Source organism: Panthera onca, chromosome B3 (assembly GCF_046562875.1).
Source record: "Panthera onca isolate mPanOnc1 chromosome B3, mPanOnc1 haplotype 2, whole genome shotgun sequence".
In the NCBI taxonomy this organism is placed as follows: Eukaryota; Metazoa; Chordata; class Mammalia; order Carnivora; family Felidae; genus Panthera; species Panthera onca.
The window spans coordinates 55,141,628-55,158,402 of NC_138344.1; the positions used below are offsets into that span (position 1 = coordinate 55,141,628).

General features: G+C 40.7%; 1 protein-coding gene across 2 annotated transcripts in view; it reads left to right on the top strand.

Moving 5' to 3' along the window:
- FBN1 (fibrillin 1) overlaps nucleotides 1-16,775 on the top strand; it is a 234,275-nt gene that overhangs the window by 105,953 nt on the left and 111,547 nt on the right. For both annotated transcript variants that reach the window (XM_060618612.3, XM_060618611.3), the window contains exons 7-9: nucleotides 587-784; nucleotides 4,206-4,331; nucleotides 11,669-11,794. In XM_060618612.3, coding sequence (XP_060474595.1) covers nucleotides 587-784; nucleotides 4,206-4,331; nucleotides 11,669-11,794 — 450 coding nt within the window. The remainder of the gene's footprint in view (nucleotides 1-586; nucleotides 785-4,205; nucleotides 4,332-11,668; nucleotides 11,795-16,775) is intronic.

Genomic DNA, 16,775 nt, shown 5'->3' on the forward strand with positions numbered 1-16,775 from the left:
TTGTTTGTTTGCTTGCACATTTTTTTTGTATTTGAAAAAAGATGGACCCAATCCAAAAGAACCAGGTAACCATTTCTTTTGTTCAAAGAACTCCCAGGAAGAAAATGCCATGACTTGCTTCATTGCAAGTTTTGAAATTTTTTCTTTTTCCAGCCTAAATAATAAGACTCTAAGCTCCGTGAGGGCAGGGATGTGGTCTATTTTAATCACCAAAACATCTACATCAAGCACAGGGACTGATTCATAGTGGGCACTGGTACATTTTCTTGAGTGAATGTGTAATAATATGCTATATTTTTATAGGACATCACAACTGTAAAGTGTTTTCCATTTGCTCATTTGATTCTTACAACAGTGTCTTCACAGTGGATAGGAACTGGTGTTTTTATCCCTATGTTGTAGGTGAGGAAGATGGAGGTGAGCAGAATGATCTGCCCAAGGCTTCGCACAGAGTCAGTGATTTGTGGTTCTATCCCTGAAGACTGTTTCCCAGTTTGGAGTCCAGCAAGATGGGGCACAGCTGTTTCTCTGCGTGATGGTTCCTGCTTTCCTGGACCTTCATGGAATTCTCCTTCTTTATTTTCAGATTACAGGACGGGCCCGTGTTTTACCGTGGTCAGCAACCAGATGTGCCAGGGACAGCTCAGCGGGATTGTCTGCACAAAAACACTCTGCTGTGCCACTGTCGGCCGAGCCTGGGGCCACCCCTGTGAGATGTGCCCCGCCCAGCCCCACCCCTGTCGTCGAGGCTTCATTCCAAATATCCGTACGGGAGCCTGTCAAGGTAAACCCCTGGCTGATGGAGCTCTTAATGGATTCATCTTATTTGCTCTGGAGAGCCATTCTCCAGTGAAGTTGGAGAGAATGGAAAAGCGGTGTCAGAGACATAACTTCACGATTTCGCTGACGGCATGATATCCAACTTAGGCATTAGGAGCGTGGATCAAGAGAGAGCAGCTGGTCTCCTTGGAGTTTTCCTTGCCAGCAGCTCCCCCTCCAAACCCAGAGGTGTTTCTGTGGGGTGGTGTGATACTGGTTGCAGTAATGCTGTGCGTTAGAGCAATGCTATGTATAAACACAAAGCAAAATTTGTGAACAAGGTACTTTGTTTTTCTTATTTTTTTCCCTCCATTTGATATTGTTGGAGTTCCTCTGTCTCCTGGGTTGTCCTTAGTTGACCTCAAGAAAATTGTTCCTCTCTCCATTTTACATGCTACATTATGCTTTTTTTTTTTTTTACAAGTCAGAAATAAATTAAGATTTGTTTCACAGTTTTAAATATCCCCAGATGTCGCCTGCTTGCTTCTTCTCCTGTCTCCCATAGAAGCCCTTACTCTGTTTTTGGCTTTTACTCCTATTCTTCCAGCTGTACAAATTCTTTTATTGTCTGGATGTCTGGCAGGAAACAGGAGGAAGTGAACGGAGGCAGTTCAGCACTAAACTGATGGGATTGAAAACTCCCAGGCTGTATCTGCTTCCTTTAGACATCTTCAGTGCTTTTTTTTTTTTTTTAACAAGTTGCAATATTTTCAGAAAATTCAAGGTATGGTTTTCTGAGGCAAATAGATACCAGTTTGGTTTGGTTCTGTGTGTTAATTCTAAGGCTGATATGCAGTAAAACAGAATTTGAGATGAATCACACAGTTCTGTGGGTCTCCATTAAATTCTGCTTCCACAAATTCCACTTGTGATAAACACTGTTGGTCTTGGCTCCTGACTTCTGGGTACAACATACAGCTCCTTTATGTGCCCTTCAACTTGTCCTTCTGAATGTCAGGAGCAGCAAGAAGTCACTTTGGAACAAAGGAATTACAAAGGGGTCTATTGTGTGATTTTATAAAGTAAAGAGTTAGTTTAGTTCCCCCTTTCTTGGGAACCTTAGTTATTTTTCTTACCCTTAGAAGTGAATTTTGAAGAAATTCTTGGTTTTGGTGTTTGGAAGCCAGCTAATACCCGTGAACTCATTGACATAGACCAGAAAGCCAGATTTGGTGTGCCCAACTATCCATCCATGAGTCATTGTCAGAGGTTGAGGCACTGAGACAGTTGGGGAACAGAGAATGATGAGGGAGAGAGAAGAGTGGCTACTCTGTGACTTTGCTGTGCATTTCCTACAATCTAGACCTGTCCACCATTTTCTTTCTGCCCCTTCCTGACTCTGCTATTCAAGAGTCAGGAAAAAGAAAGATTTTTATCAGAAATTTTGTGAAACCCATGAAATCAAAATGGCAGTTATATTGACACTTTGAGAATGAAACTCTTCATGTTTGGGTGTGGGATTTTTTGGAGCAAGTCTGCTATAGGCTTGGGGCTCTGTTATCCTTTCCAGTGTTTTTAGACTTTGGGCCAGATGTGACGGGCTGTGGGCAAATGGGTTCATAAAGGAGCTTATTCTGTCTTCAGTCGTGGAAGGCATGGCCAGCAGAGAAGTGCCCTCCTGTGTATTTCCTCTTGGCCAAAAATTATGACCAACAGGACTATCAAATTTTGCTTATATGTACAATCAATTTCAAATAACATTTCAATAACATATTCAGCATATCAAGAGAATGGAAACTTCTGGTCTCAGATAAAATTGAGATCAGCTATAAAACATAATCTAATTATACTGCACATATAGTGATTCATTTGTGGGCCAGGACATTCCATTTAAAACAGTGACAGTTTGATAGCAAAATAAATTGTTGCTCCTTTAGTACCCTTTCCCTCATGCCAACTTTTCTGAAGAACATGGGGTAGTAGAGCCTTTAAAACTGGTGATCACTCTCTTGTTTCATACAATGAAGGGTAAAACAAGAGAGTACCCTAGGTTTCCAGATTTCTAAAAGAATATGCAAAGTGAGAGAAAGAAAAGTTAGACTGCCACTCTGGGGGTCCTTTATTAAACTAGACTTTTGTGTGTATTTATACACATATATACATACATATGTAATGAAGAGATGGAGAGAATGTACATATATTTTTTACAGTCTTTCCAACTCAACACAATGAGCCTGGATTGATTACTTTTGTTCCTAGAAAGTTCATATGTGGGGCTACATGTGGACCATAGTTATTGGGTGCCAGGGATATAGCAGTGAACAAAACAGAGGAAGAACCTGCTGTCTGGAACTTGAATTAAAGACAATGGGTTTATAAAACAAAACAAAGCAAACAAGCATTTATTCGGTCAGCTGGTGATTCATCCTAAGGAAAAAAGTAACCAAAGTAGGAAGGGTGGTGAGTGACAGGGGGCTGGCTGTTGCTGTTTGGCCAGTGAAGGATGTACTGCTATAGTGAACAGAGACCTACCCGATAGATGGGATGGTGTGAACCTTTATGGAGGAAGAATGATCCAGGCAAATGGGCCACTATTAAAAACCCCGAGGCAAGTGCATCCTTGGTATATTTAAAGAATGGCAAGGAAGCCAGTTTAGAAGGAGAGTGACAGAGAGGGAGAGGAGGTCAGAAGATGAGAGCAGAGAGTAGAGGGGGCAGGTAGAATCTTTTCAGATAGGTGCTTGAGTTTTGAGCTGGGAGGACACACTGACTTACTTTAAAAAGTTTCCCTCTGGTGGCTTCTCTGCCAGCAAAGTAAGACTGCGTATTCATCTCGGGTCTCTCTCACTTCTTAGTCTAATTTCCTGGGTTGTTTAATTTTTACTGCACAAGACAATTCTACAGAATGGAAGGTGAACATTTTTCCATTTCATCTGCATAAAAGCATTCACTGTCTCATATAGTCTCTGTGATCTTACGTAAATTCTGCTTTAACTGAATCATTCAATATAAGTCTTAGAGACAGTTTTATTATAGAAATGTGTTGCTTTTTGATTCTAAGAATTTCTTGAATAACTCTAGTTATTATTGTCAGCCTTTTAATCATTGCATCCTGTAACTTGCAGCTTTCATAATAAAACCCACAAAAATCAGTATAAATATTGCCTTCTACACAAGAGAAGATGGAAGGTGGGAAAATTAACATTTGTGACCTCTTACCAACCGTTACTAACCAACTTATGTTACTCAAAAATTTATTTTACATAAAACAATTGTGAGAAATAGTTTCTCTCATTGTATTCCAAATATTACAATGGACAAATAACTCGTTGACATAAATAGAGTAATATAGACATAAAAACTGTCACATTTTCTGCAGTAACTTTTATATGAATGTCTCCCTCTCTCCCTTTCTCTCTCTCTCTCTGTTTCCTAAAATCTGACAGATGTGGATGAATGCCAGGCCATCCCTGGGCTCTGTCAAGGAGGAAATTGCATTAATACTGTTGGGTCTTTTGAGTGCAAATGCCCTGCTGGACACAAATTTAATGAAGCATCACAAAAATGTGAAGGTAAGAAATACTATGCTTTGCAGTGAAGGGGTGGAGGGGCAGGCAAAACGCAAATCAACGACAAGCTTTATTGTAAATTGTTCCAAAATCCTTCTGTCTTTGTCATTCCTGTGAATGTGTAAATATAATATTCTTACCAGGAATAATATGCCTTTGTGCTAGTGAACCAGAAAAACCCTGCAGCTTTTTCCACTTTTATAGACCCAAAATAAGAGATCCATCTGAATCAAATTAAATATTAAAACATGAAATATTTTTGAACCAATATTTGGGTTAAAATGTTCAAGACACATGTTTTTGCATAGTTCTAGAGACATGAATTTAAATTTAATCATTACGTATCATTCAGAAGGACGTATCTTCTGATTTTTTTTTTTTTTTTTTTAGTTAAAATGTATGTTTGTTAGTTTTTGGAGAGATTAACTCTTCTATTTATGCTCCGAGTACAAGGTTAGTATTTTCTTTTGTGCCTATCAAATGGAAGCTTTTTTAATGGTAATCAAACAGAAAAATAACTGGAGGTAAATTTATACATTTGCATTTAGTTTCTAGATTGAGCTCCTAAAATGTGCATAGAGGGACTATGTTCATATGTACCGCTACTGCTGCTTGCCAAAAAGAGGCCTGGCATCCAAGGCCATAAGAAATGCTTTTTCCATGAGAGGGAAACATCTAGGAAATAAGTAGGCGGCATCCAACTCTCTTTTCTTTGATGAGTGCATGCACCTTGCATGTATAATGGCTGACAGTAATATAGCAAGGTACATCTCTTATCAAATTCAGCAGACAAAACTTCTTCCTTCATTTTTAGCTGTACCTTGTGTGATATAAAGTTGCATTTAGATGCATGCACTTTTGTTAAAAGCAGCTGCTGTTGTGTCTATACTCCTAAACCCCAGCAATGAGGAATAATTCATTCTAAGTCATGGGCTTAGTTCATTAATCTTCTTTGTGGATAGCCACAGTATATCATATGTGGGAAAGACAGCTTCAGATTTGAAGAACAGTTCATAAATGACACATGAGAAGTTTGATATCTACTTGCCCTGAAACTGAGTAATCTGAAATCTGGCACTGATGGAATTATCTTTATGGGTTAGAGTTTTTTTGTTTTTTGGGTTTTTTGTTTTTTTTTTTTTAGCGTTCATTCCTTTTTGAGAGACACAGAGACACAGAGCATTAGTGGGGGAGGGAGCAGAGAGAGGAGGACACACAGAATCAGAAGCAGGCTCCAGGCTCCAAGCTGTCAGCACAGATGTGGCGCTCGAACTCATGAACCGTGAGATCATGACCTGAGCCGTAGTCAGACACCCAACCGAGTGAGCCACCCAGGTGCCCCTAGAGTTGTTTTTAAGTTATTAATCACATAGAATTTATAATAATATGTTCTTGAACATGCTATGAACAGTTGAGGTAGCTGTGAAAAATACATTCTTCCTAAGGAATTAGGACTTTGTAAAAACACAGTAAGTTTCAAAGAACGATAAAGTTGACTCTTCCAGGCCAACGTATTTTAGAAGTTCTGTTGTAGATTTAAGTTAGAAGCAGAGGATGTTGCTACTGAATGAGGCAAAGAACTTAAGTACCTGTACCCTTTCATGTTATAAATTAAAGAACTGGGTATGGTAAGTGCCCTGTTTGAAGTCATTTAGATGGCACTAGCATTTACTTCTTTTGATTCACACTGTGGTACTTGTGATGTCATATTATATTGCCTTCTTTCCAGGATGTAAGCCATAACCTCCAATATTAATATTTATCTTTCCTAATATTTTGAAAATTTTTAGATATTATAGTATATATTTTCAGGTATTATATACATATATCTTTATGCCACTAATAAGCTGTCAGGTTTATAATAGCATGCAAAATCCACCTCAGCAATGGGTTGTGTCTTATATTTTCAGGTTTTCTCAGCTTGATATATTCAGCTTAGATACAGTCAGCTTCAAGATTGAGGGCACTATGATCCATATGACTTGTCCAGTCTTCTGGACAAGTTTTGCTTTTTGGAATTAGATAGCTTCCATCTTGGAGTAGAATTGTTTTCCTGTGTCCCTTGCCTTTCACTCACCTGTCAGTTAACAACTGTCAGGATTGATCACCTTGTGTGGTTGTGAACGAGACAGAAGATGCACAGATTTAATACTCAGACTGAAAGAAAAATCATTCAAAATCCTTTTGTTAATACTAAGAAACCTATTATGGTGCTGTATCCAATGGACAAAAAAATTCAGTCTGAAAATTACTTAATCCTTTTTCACAAATATTTTTTTTTCCGGCTGCATATTGAAATCAGTAGCAAGATAAAAACAGCATACTTTTGGCTAGACCTTTTTTTTTCCCTTAGCCATCTACGGTTACATTAAATTCAGATGATGGGTTTTTTTTCCCTTCTCTTTTATTTTTTTTTATGCAAAATTGATACTGGAAGAGAATGTCCTGTTTGTATTATGTGTACTCTGGCCTGGAAGCTGGTTCGGGCATTATTGCCCTGTCTTACTTGGGTAGGAGAGTAATCAGAAAGTCCTCTGAGAACGTTTGGTGAACTGGGTCTCCTCCTTCAACTCCCTTGCTTTTCTCCAGCTTTATGCCTGTCTATGGGAATGGCACAACTCTGGGCATAGGATGATTGATAGGATGGTCAATAGAAGCAATTCCAGAAAAACTGACCCACACAGTGAAGGGATGAAGAGAACATCTGTGTGCCCTGGGAAGATGGTCAGGCCACAGTGGGATTCTGTGCCCTTGTGAAAATCGTTCTGGCACTTTTCCCATTACTTGGAGTGGCTTTTAAAATGCATCTTCCTCTTGACTTGGAAAGGAAGGAACTGGGTACCTGGAAGCCCACAGTAATTTATTTAAAAAACCAATTCAATAAAAAATTGGCTTTAGCAAATTTACAAGCTGCTAACCTTTACTCCCTCAGGGATGGGGAGAGCAGTTTTTTTTTTTTCAGTGAGATCTGCCTTTTGCAGAATTCTCCCTTCTTAAAATATCCCTTTTCCCCTGAAACTATACCAAATTTTATATCATTACGTGCAACTTAGATTCCTTTGAAATGTAAACGATCAAGCAGAAGTGATCAAGTAACAATTATTAAATTTTCATAAATTTAAGAAGGAATATTGAGATTTATAGCTGTGATTTGAGGGGGGGGGAAGGGAAACAGAGTTCACGCCCACCTTCATTGTTGATTTTTCCAATGACTCTTGAGGGTGCACATTGAAAGAACACACGAGCCTTTTCTTTTTGGAAACCGAGTCCATATTTGCATAGGTTACTGTGGGAGGAAATTAAGAAATAAAAAGTGTAATTAAAGGATTAAGTTTTATTTCTGGAAGAAGTCCCTTGGATTCCTAATTAACCACTAATATTTTGGGACTTAGATTACCGCCAGCCCAGCCTTTAGCAATTATACCAGTGCTGCATGATGCAAAGGACTTTTTAAAAATGTAGCCCCTACATCTGTGTCCTCCCTAATACATGGCCAAAAACCTTAAGACTTGCCCTTTCTGAAATAGTGACATATTCATCTGATGGCTACTTGCTATGAGGGGCTCTTATCCTCTCAGGCACCAAGGACAATTCCTGGGGCTTCTTGACCCACTGACTTACTACTCCTGGGGCTACTTGACTTACAGTTGGGGCCCCATGCTCTGCAGCTCATTGTAAACCCTTGACTCCCACTGTTCAGGGTCACCAGCTCCCTACATGTTGCTGAACACAATTTCTGTGGTGCAGGCATAAGAGCCCTAGGAATAAGGTAGACCTGGCCCTACACCTGGTAATTTCCCCCACCTGTGTGATCTTGGACAAATCAGTTACCAGCTCTGAGTTACTGCAGCTTTCAAATGAGGAGGTTGAACGGGGTCCTTTCCATTTCTGTAATCCAGACTCAATTGTCACATTTCTCATTATTTCCCAGTTGTGATCAGATAGCAGGTGCTGTATGCGGGCATATATGGTATGACTATAAAATAGTAGGGCTGATAATATTTTCAACATGACTTGAAGAATCAGCTTATTTACTTTTTAGCCAGATTTTTTACACTGGATTTTCCTGTGTCCAGGCAGCAAATCTGGACAGAAAGGGCCTACCACTGTGTCCCTTCTTGGACACACAGCAAGAGGCCAGTGAGACCATAAGCATGGCTACTTCCCAGCAGCTTTGCCTCTCCCTTCTGCCCTAAGGAGCCAGGGAGAAGTGTCCAGAACACAGAAGCATCTCTTCCCAGTCAAGCCTCACTTCCCACCAGGCCCCCACAAACTGATTTACTTTTATGGCTGATATTTAATACAGACTGGCTCACAGAAATGCTAAGAAATCCACTGATCTCCAACTCTCTTATGTGGGATCCCTGAATTCTATTAAAGGGAGGTAAATACAGCATGCTAAGAGCCTGGAAAAAATAATAGATTAGTATGAGTTTCGAAGTATAAGTGATTTCGATTCAGATACTTTATTCCGGCCTTTTACAATTGAGGGGACTTCACCACAGCCTGGCCACAAAATCAGAACTCCTGCCCCTGTCACCATGAAGCAACAGGACTGAGAAGCAAGGAGTCTCAGGAAAGTAGAAGGGCCTTAGACACATGAAGAAAAATGGGTATGTCACCGAGGAGAGGACACTAAAGGGAATTCAAAACCATTTAAGCTCCTTCAAATGGAACAATTTGGCCTAGTCCAGTTTTATCTTTATCTGGGTGAAAATTAGGGAGGTGTATACTATGATGTATTTCCTGACTTACTGACCTCTGGGGCCATGCGCCTAAGTGGGATCCCTGCCCCTCTCCCTCTTGCCCAGCCCCTGGCAATGGGAGACTTGGGTTTAACATCACTTTATAAATGAACCTCTTTGTTCTTATTTTGAGTGTTACTCATGCTGGTTTTCTGAAGGCCTCAGGAAAATGCAAGAGCTATCCCTGGGATAGCTATCTCTATCCCAGAATTATAGAGATCAGGTCCTATGCCCATATCTATACTGTGAGTAATAGATGAGTTGATACACATAAAGCATTTAATCAATGCCTCACACTCAATACCTGTCAACTCTCATTATTATTATTGTTGTCGTTGCTGTTATCTTCAGTAAAGGGGCCAAAGCTAACCTAGCCAGCATGTGAAAGATGTCTGCTCCGTCCTGCCAGTTCATTCTGTTTTTTGAATAACGTTTTCTGATGTGTTTTGTCACTTAAATAACCCCTTCGGCTATTGGTGTATGTTAAGTGGCCTTAAAAAGGATGGTCACGGTCATTTATACTAACAGGTAGAAAAATATTTCTTTTAATAGACACTTGTTGTTCACATGATCTTCAATAGGAGTTTAATGACTCAGACATTTATCTTTAGGGACATTTTGAGGAAGGTATGTTTTCTTCTTGATACCTCTGTGTTACAGGGATACATCCTCTTCTATTCTTAAATAGGGTTATTGAATCCTCTAGGCTGAGCTTGTTTGTTTGTTTTTTGTTTGTTTTTTAAGTAGGAGTGTGGCTGGTAAATGCAGGAGGATTGATGGTAAAAAACTGTCTTAAAATGTGCTTGCTGATGTTATGCTAGTTCTAGAACCTTAGGCTCCATCCTTGGTGGTTTCTCAGCCTGACTTTCACTGACTCCAGTAAAATTTCTGCCGGAATAGAAATATACATCTTTACCATTATACAACTTCACAATGACAATGCTGTTTATGTTAGCATTGACTCTAATATAAGCAGGGAAATATTGTTTGGTTTAGCCTCTAGCCTAGCGTAGAAGAATGGGGATTTTGTTTTTAAAAAGGTTAAACTGCATGTAAACAGTGTCGCTGCTGCCTTTTTGACTAACAGGGTGAACTTGAGTCAGAAGACACTTGAATCTGGTCCACTTAGAACTCTATTTTGTTTTACAAGTGAAGAGCAGTACTTAAACTAGAGAAGAAATACTCTTTTTTTTTTTTTTTTAATTTAGGGCTTTCTGAGTGCCCACAGTGTAGTCTGGCCATTGCAATACTCCCAGGGCACTTGGGTCAAACCGCACCTCTCCCTAGGTGAGTGCAGAAAGCCCACTCCTCTTGGAGTCAAGGTCATGCGCTCTGAGTTTACTTTTAGCCTAACAGGAAGTTCTCAATTCCTTTTTTCCCCCTCACTGGTGCCACATCTGTTGACAACTGTCAGTGTCTGAATCTGGTTCTTGAAAAGCTCCCCTTGAAGGAAATGGCTGTATTTGTCCTAAGGAACTTTTACTGCTTCCTTGGAAGAGACCATTGGCCTTGGGCCCCGAGAGCTAACTCTAACCATGGCCTCTGCTGACCCCACAGGGTATTCAGTGGTTTTCAGAGCTTTCCCCACTGGTGCAGATGACCAGACCACCATCTTCCTGTTCTCCATGATCAGTCACTGGGTTTGGGCTCATGGGAAGCATGGAGTCCGGGCTGAGACGGCTCTCCACAGCTCAGGCAGTCCTGGAAGGAGCTGAAAACTGAAGGCTGTCTGCTGATAGCACCCCTAGTACTGGGACAAGTCCTTCCTTGAGAGAGATCTGGGTGAAGCATCCCAGTGCCCCCCACCATTCACTTACCAAACCCGCAGAAAACCATCATCATGGCAGTTTGAGTGCCCCTGAAAACACCAAGATGTCGCTGAGTCTTGGTCAGCGCTCAGACCACATGGTCTCTGTAGGATTTCAGTATCTGCTTTGTGGAAAATCCAATTGTAAAGAAATGTAGGAACTGATGCAGAATACAGAGTAATAAGTATAAAGGGAGATTAACTCAGTGCAAAACATGGAGAGAAGAGGAAAAACAAAATTTTAAACTAAGTGACATTTGGAATCTTAGCATGCTATAGTTAGTTGGTAAAACAGTACATACTTTTATTTATTTTTTTTATAACGTTTTTTTTTTAAATTTATTTTTGAGACAGAGAGAGAGCATGAATGGGGGAGGGGCAGAGAGAGAGGGAGACACAGAATCAGAAGCAGGCTCCAGGCTCTGAGCCATCAGCCCAGAGCCCGACGCGGGGCTCGAACTCACAGACTGTGAGATCGTGACCTGAGCCGAAGTCGGACGCTTAACCGACTGAGCCACCCAGGCGCCCCAACAGTACATACTTTTAGATTTTACAGGGCAAGTCTCTTTTATTTTGCGCTAATGTCTTGGGTAAGACTGTGTTGAAAGAAGAAGCACCCACTTCTGGGTCAATAGTCAATGAATTGACTATTTCATGTGCTGCTTTTATTCTGTAAAGATTGCTGTTTCTGGGGACATGGTTTGACTGGTGTTACATCTGAACCTCCCTTGGTGATGAACAGTTGTATACTGCATTCTGTGAATAGTAACCCCTTCTTTACATTTCAGATATTGATGAATGCACCACCATTCCTGGGATCTGCGATGGGGGAGAATGTACAAACACGGTCAGCAGTTACTTTTGCAAATGTCCTCCTGGTTTTTACACCTCTCCCGATGGTACCAGATGCATAGGTAGGTTTAATTATAAACAGCATAAACAGTGATTTCTACAAACCAGTTCCCTAATGAACATCTTTCTAAACACATTTGTTAAAGGGAACTAATAATTTCTCACTTTATGTAAAATGTACATTTACATTTCATTAAACAGTGGAGCACCGTCTTAAAGAAAAGAGACATCTTGTCCTCTTGTATTAGGATGTTTGCCTCCCAGAAAGAGGGATGATCCAGGAGCCCATACAGATGTCCTCGGTCTATAAATTAACTTTGCAGTTATGTTAAGTGTCAAACCTTCAGTCGTTTCCTGGGACCTGTGTTAATTTAGGTCTGAAATTTTGTAATAATCTCTTAATTGGTCTCCCTGCTTCCTGGCTTCTCTACAATCTATCTTGTCAGATTTATCTTCCTAAAATAGTGCTTTGATTAAATAATTCTTTTGCTCACAAACCTCTGGTAGTTTTCCATTAGGATTTGGAAATTAGTGGTTTTCAGTCTGTGCCCCTTGGATCCTTCAGGTATAGAAAAGGTCTCCAGAGCTGCTAGGGTGGGAGAGGGGAACAGTGAGAAGGGGGAGACTAAGGGGACAGGACCCCTCCCCCCAGTCAGTGCCCCCCACGTGCACACACTCTGCTTTTATCTAGTGGGGTGTTAGGCTTCTACATAAAATATCAATTAAAATAAGGGATTTTGTTATTAAAAATAGGTTTGATAACTGTCAGATTTAATGATTATTAAGACTTACCTCAAAGTCTAGTCTGCTAGAGAAAAGTTCAAGTTCCAGGTGTGTAGCCTAATACTTAAAGACACTCTCTGACCTCTCTCAGCCTTGCTGACTTATCAGCACAGTCCCTGCTTCTCACCCTCAAACAGGTCATTTGTTTTGATTCCTTCATGCCTTTAATCATACATGTTGTACCACTTAGCTCAAGCCCCCTTTCCTGCTTCTGCTCAGGCTCTCTGTCTTTGAAGATGTCCCAGATCAGCTTACCTGAAAGCGGTTTCTCCCTTACCTGAGGAAATACTTCTCATAAATGGTCTTCTAGGGACATTTTATGTCTGTATGTTTTTATCTCCCTAGTTAAGTTGTAAGCTCTCCTTAAAGCCTACATAACTGCTATCCTCACATATCCCTGGTGGTTCTTGGCACAATTCCTTGCATGTTGTAGGCACTCAGTAAGTATTTGTTGAATATCAAAATGAGTACTTCCTTATTATTAGGGCACAGCTAGGAAGCCTATGGCAATGGCCTTGGAGAAAAACAAATTCTATCTTTTGATGTTTGTCTCTGGCCCATATTTTCTGAGACACTCAGCTTCGCATCCTCACCACAAGCCATGAATTTCAGACCCAAACAGAGTTGCACTTGAAATTCTGAATTCCTTTTTACTTAATCATGTAATAAAAGCTGAGGGCGGTCTCTTTAGTTGACATTTGAATAAGTACAACCAGTGAGGGAAGCATATCTGGGCTTTTCCTTAGAAACAACGGTGGTGCCCACATTGCCTGATTTTCCAGGATCTCTCCACATATACTGGAACTGCAGGGAAGGGACAGCGGCTGCAATCCACAGAGCTCCTTCTTCTCCCCAAACTGGCCCAACTAGCACTTGACATCTGAGGGATATGCTTAGCAGAGAGGTAGATCAGAAGTTCTTTCTGGGCCAGAAAATGGGTAGATGTGTTTTTTAACCTTCAAAGAGAGCCCCAAATTATACTAAAATGATTAAAACACATTTACATATCAGATGGTTTACATTTTTAAAATACTTTTACCAAATATACCCATACCATTTACAAAGAAAGTGGGGTATGGGGAGGAGACTAAGATTCATGGGTGACCTCCTAGGTGTGAGCTATTATGGAAATTATCTGACTTAATGTTCACAACCATACTGAACATGAGAAGAAGCTGAGGTTTACAGAGTCCACATAAGTAATTTGGTTCGATTGCTTAAGCAGCTAAGAAGTGAAGTTGCTGAGATCCCAACTTGGGCCCCAGCCCACGGTCCCTAACCCAGTCATTGCTCCCTCCGGAGTGAACACCAGACACAGTAAACTCTAGGCAAGCAAGCTTTCTCCTTCTTTGGTACTTTGTTTGTTGCCATAGTTAGGAACTTGTTACATAAAATGCTCCAAGTGACCTTTCGGCCTTCCCTAATGCTGGTATTTCCTGCCATGGTAAATCACAGAGACACCCTCAACCGCCGCCCACCCCCCACCCCCCACCCCCCCCCCCCCGCCAAATATCCCTAGTGAAAAGAAAATACATACAGTCTCCAACTTATAAACAAATCCAAGGTTTGCTTTTAGGTTGGCTATTTGGAATTAGTAAATCTAACCAATAGAAAACCCCACACGTGGCTAGTGGTATATCACATCTTCCTTATACTTCTCTTCTAAGCATGAGATTCCACCTGTTACCTTTGGCCCCCACATTCTCAGGCTCTCAAACCTCCCGTCTCAGCACTCCCTTTGTCCTGTAAGCTTTTGCAGTATTATTTTATTCTTTTGTTCTGTGATCTTGCTTTGGTGCTTTATAATAACTTGTGTAGGGCGGTCTTTTCATCTTAGTGTGTTCTGTCTCATCAATTCCCAGGAATCCTGATGACATCCTGTACCTAGTTTGGGCCTCACAGCTCCTAGCTCCTGGTTGGACACAACGATGTTAGTGACTGGTTATGAGAGGCCTATTGATAGGCTAGGATGACCCGCAAACACCTATTTAATCCATAATATATTTGTTTTGATAGAATGTGACTTCTGCATTCTGAAAGAAAAGGCCAAGTGGTTCAGAAGGAGAAAAAGGAAGAAAGCTTCCTACCCCTTTTTGCCAGATGTCTTGGCCAGAGCAAATTCAAAATAGAAGAAGGCATCTATGCCTCCTCCTGCCCTCCATTTGTCTCCTCCAAATCCTAACATTCTTCCCCCTCAGCTTCCATAGGTCTTCAGATCATCCCAAAGCCACTCCTTAGCCTCTAGGTAGAATGATCCCACATTATACAATGGTTTCTTTCCTGCTTCCTGATGACATGGAAAACTTCAGGCTGGTGTGCCCAGGGGACAGTTCCTCCAAATGCCTCCTGATTTTCACATATTTTCCCTTCCTTTACTTGTCAGCCTATAGGTTTTATTCCGAATTATAAATATTGTAAATATGTGTATTTTTAACCAAAGCCCTCCTTGCAGAACAAGAAATCAGCCAAATGCTTATTGTATGTGCAGGTGCTGTTTGTAAATCAGAGATTGCCAACAACCCAGATATGGCTGGTAATTTTTTTTAGCTGCAACAGTCACCATTTTGATCAAGTCTCTAACCTACTGATATAACATCTAAGTCAGCCAGCAGGGCAGTAAAATAGTATCATAGTTAATGTGCAAACTAATAGACATTAGCCCATTAAGAGTTTGCAATTGGCAACTGTAGGTCCCAGTTTTGCCCCGAAAGATAGACCACACTGAAAATTATATATACAAATTGTGGTCAAGTATTTATACTGGGTTTTGACCACCAAATTCATTTGAAACTGGGATATAAGCCAGTTTTGAACATTTCTTCCTATTCTTAACAGCGTTTGGTTTCCATGCCCCAAAAATTTACTAATCCCTGAGTATATAAATTATCAGTGGCTTTAAAGCAATGAAAAGTAGAAACTAGGAAGTTTTATTGCTCCTTCTTCATAGGGAAGGTGCCACCTGTAGCTTCACAGAGCTTATCTTGTCTGCCCTCCTCTCTCCGGCCATTTACCCTGGATCAGGCTGCAATGAAACTCACTCTGCCTCTCTGTTGAGACTATTAGTCTGACTGCAGGTGTAGGAACTGGGGCCACAATACCTGCTAGTGTTTTTTTTTTAAACGTTTATTTTTGAGAGAGAGAGAGAGAAAGAGGGAGAGAGACAGAGTGTGAGTCTGGGAGGGGCAGAGAGGCAGAGAGAGGGGGAGACACAGAATCTGAAGCAGCCCAGACTCTGAGCTGTCAGCACAGAACCCAACACAGGGCTCCAACTCAAGAACGGCGAGATCGTGACCTGAGCCAAAGACTGATGCCTAGCCCACTGAGCCACCCTTGTGCCTCCCTGCTAAGTATTAAGTATTTTTCAGAAATAATCTGTATTCGGGGCGCCTGGGTGGCGCAGTCGGTTAAGCGTCCGACTTCAGCCAGGTCATGATCTCGCGGTCCATGAGTTCGAGCCCCGCGTCGGGCTCTGGGCTGATGGTTCAGAGCCTGGAGCCTGTTTCCGATTCTGTGTCTCCCTCTCTCTCTGCCCCTCCCCCGTTCATGCTCTGTCTCTCTCTGTCCCAAAAATAAAAATTAAAAAAAAAAAAAAAAAAAAGAAATAATCTGTATTCTTTCAAGCTGACCCCTAATTTTATTTGATGGTTTGTCTAGGTTTTTTTTTTGTAGCCTTCTTCCTATGATGTTAATAATTTATATGTGTCTAAGTTAGCCTTTTTTATTTTATTTTTAATTGATTTCTTGTAACCTTCAAGGTTTGATGGCTTTGTATTCTTAAGAATGATGTAGATGAAGACATTTATAGGTATGACCTTCTGTGATCAAACCTGAAGGTTAATATTTAGACCTACAGGAAACATAGTGGTGAAGTTTCAACTATAAAAACTTCTTCATTTTATAAAAGCATTTACCATTTAATTTCTTCAGATAGCAAGCATATTTAAAATAGTATGTAATTTTTACAACTTTATTGTGTATGGATATCACTGTGCAGTGATTCACTTTTGTTAAAGGGAGGTTCATCCTCAAGGTGTTAGGTGGATCAAGATGTTCTATACTTAGCTAGCTGCCTCTATTTCACGGTGCTTCCTCACCATGAAGCACTTAACTTTCTACTATGTCACAGGCTCCTTTTTGGTAGCCTAGACTTGTACTTCAGTGTGTCAATGTTGTCATGACAGTCAGACATGATGTAACCCAATAAAAGTGGTATAGAGAAATATGTCTTCCCGTGCTGCTTTGAGAAGATACCTTTCTGCC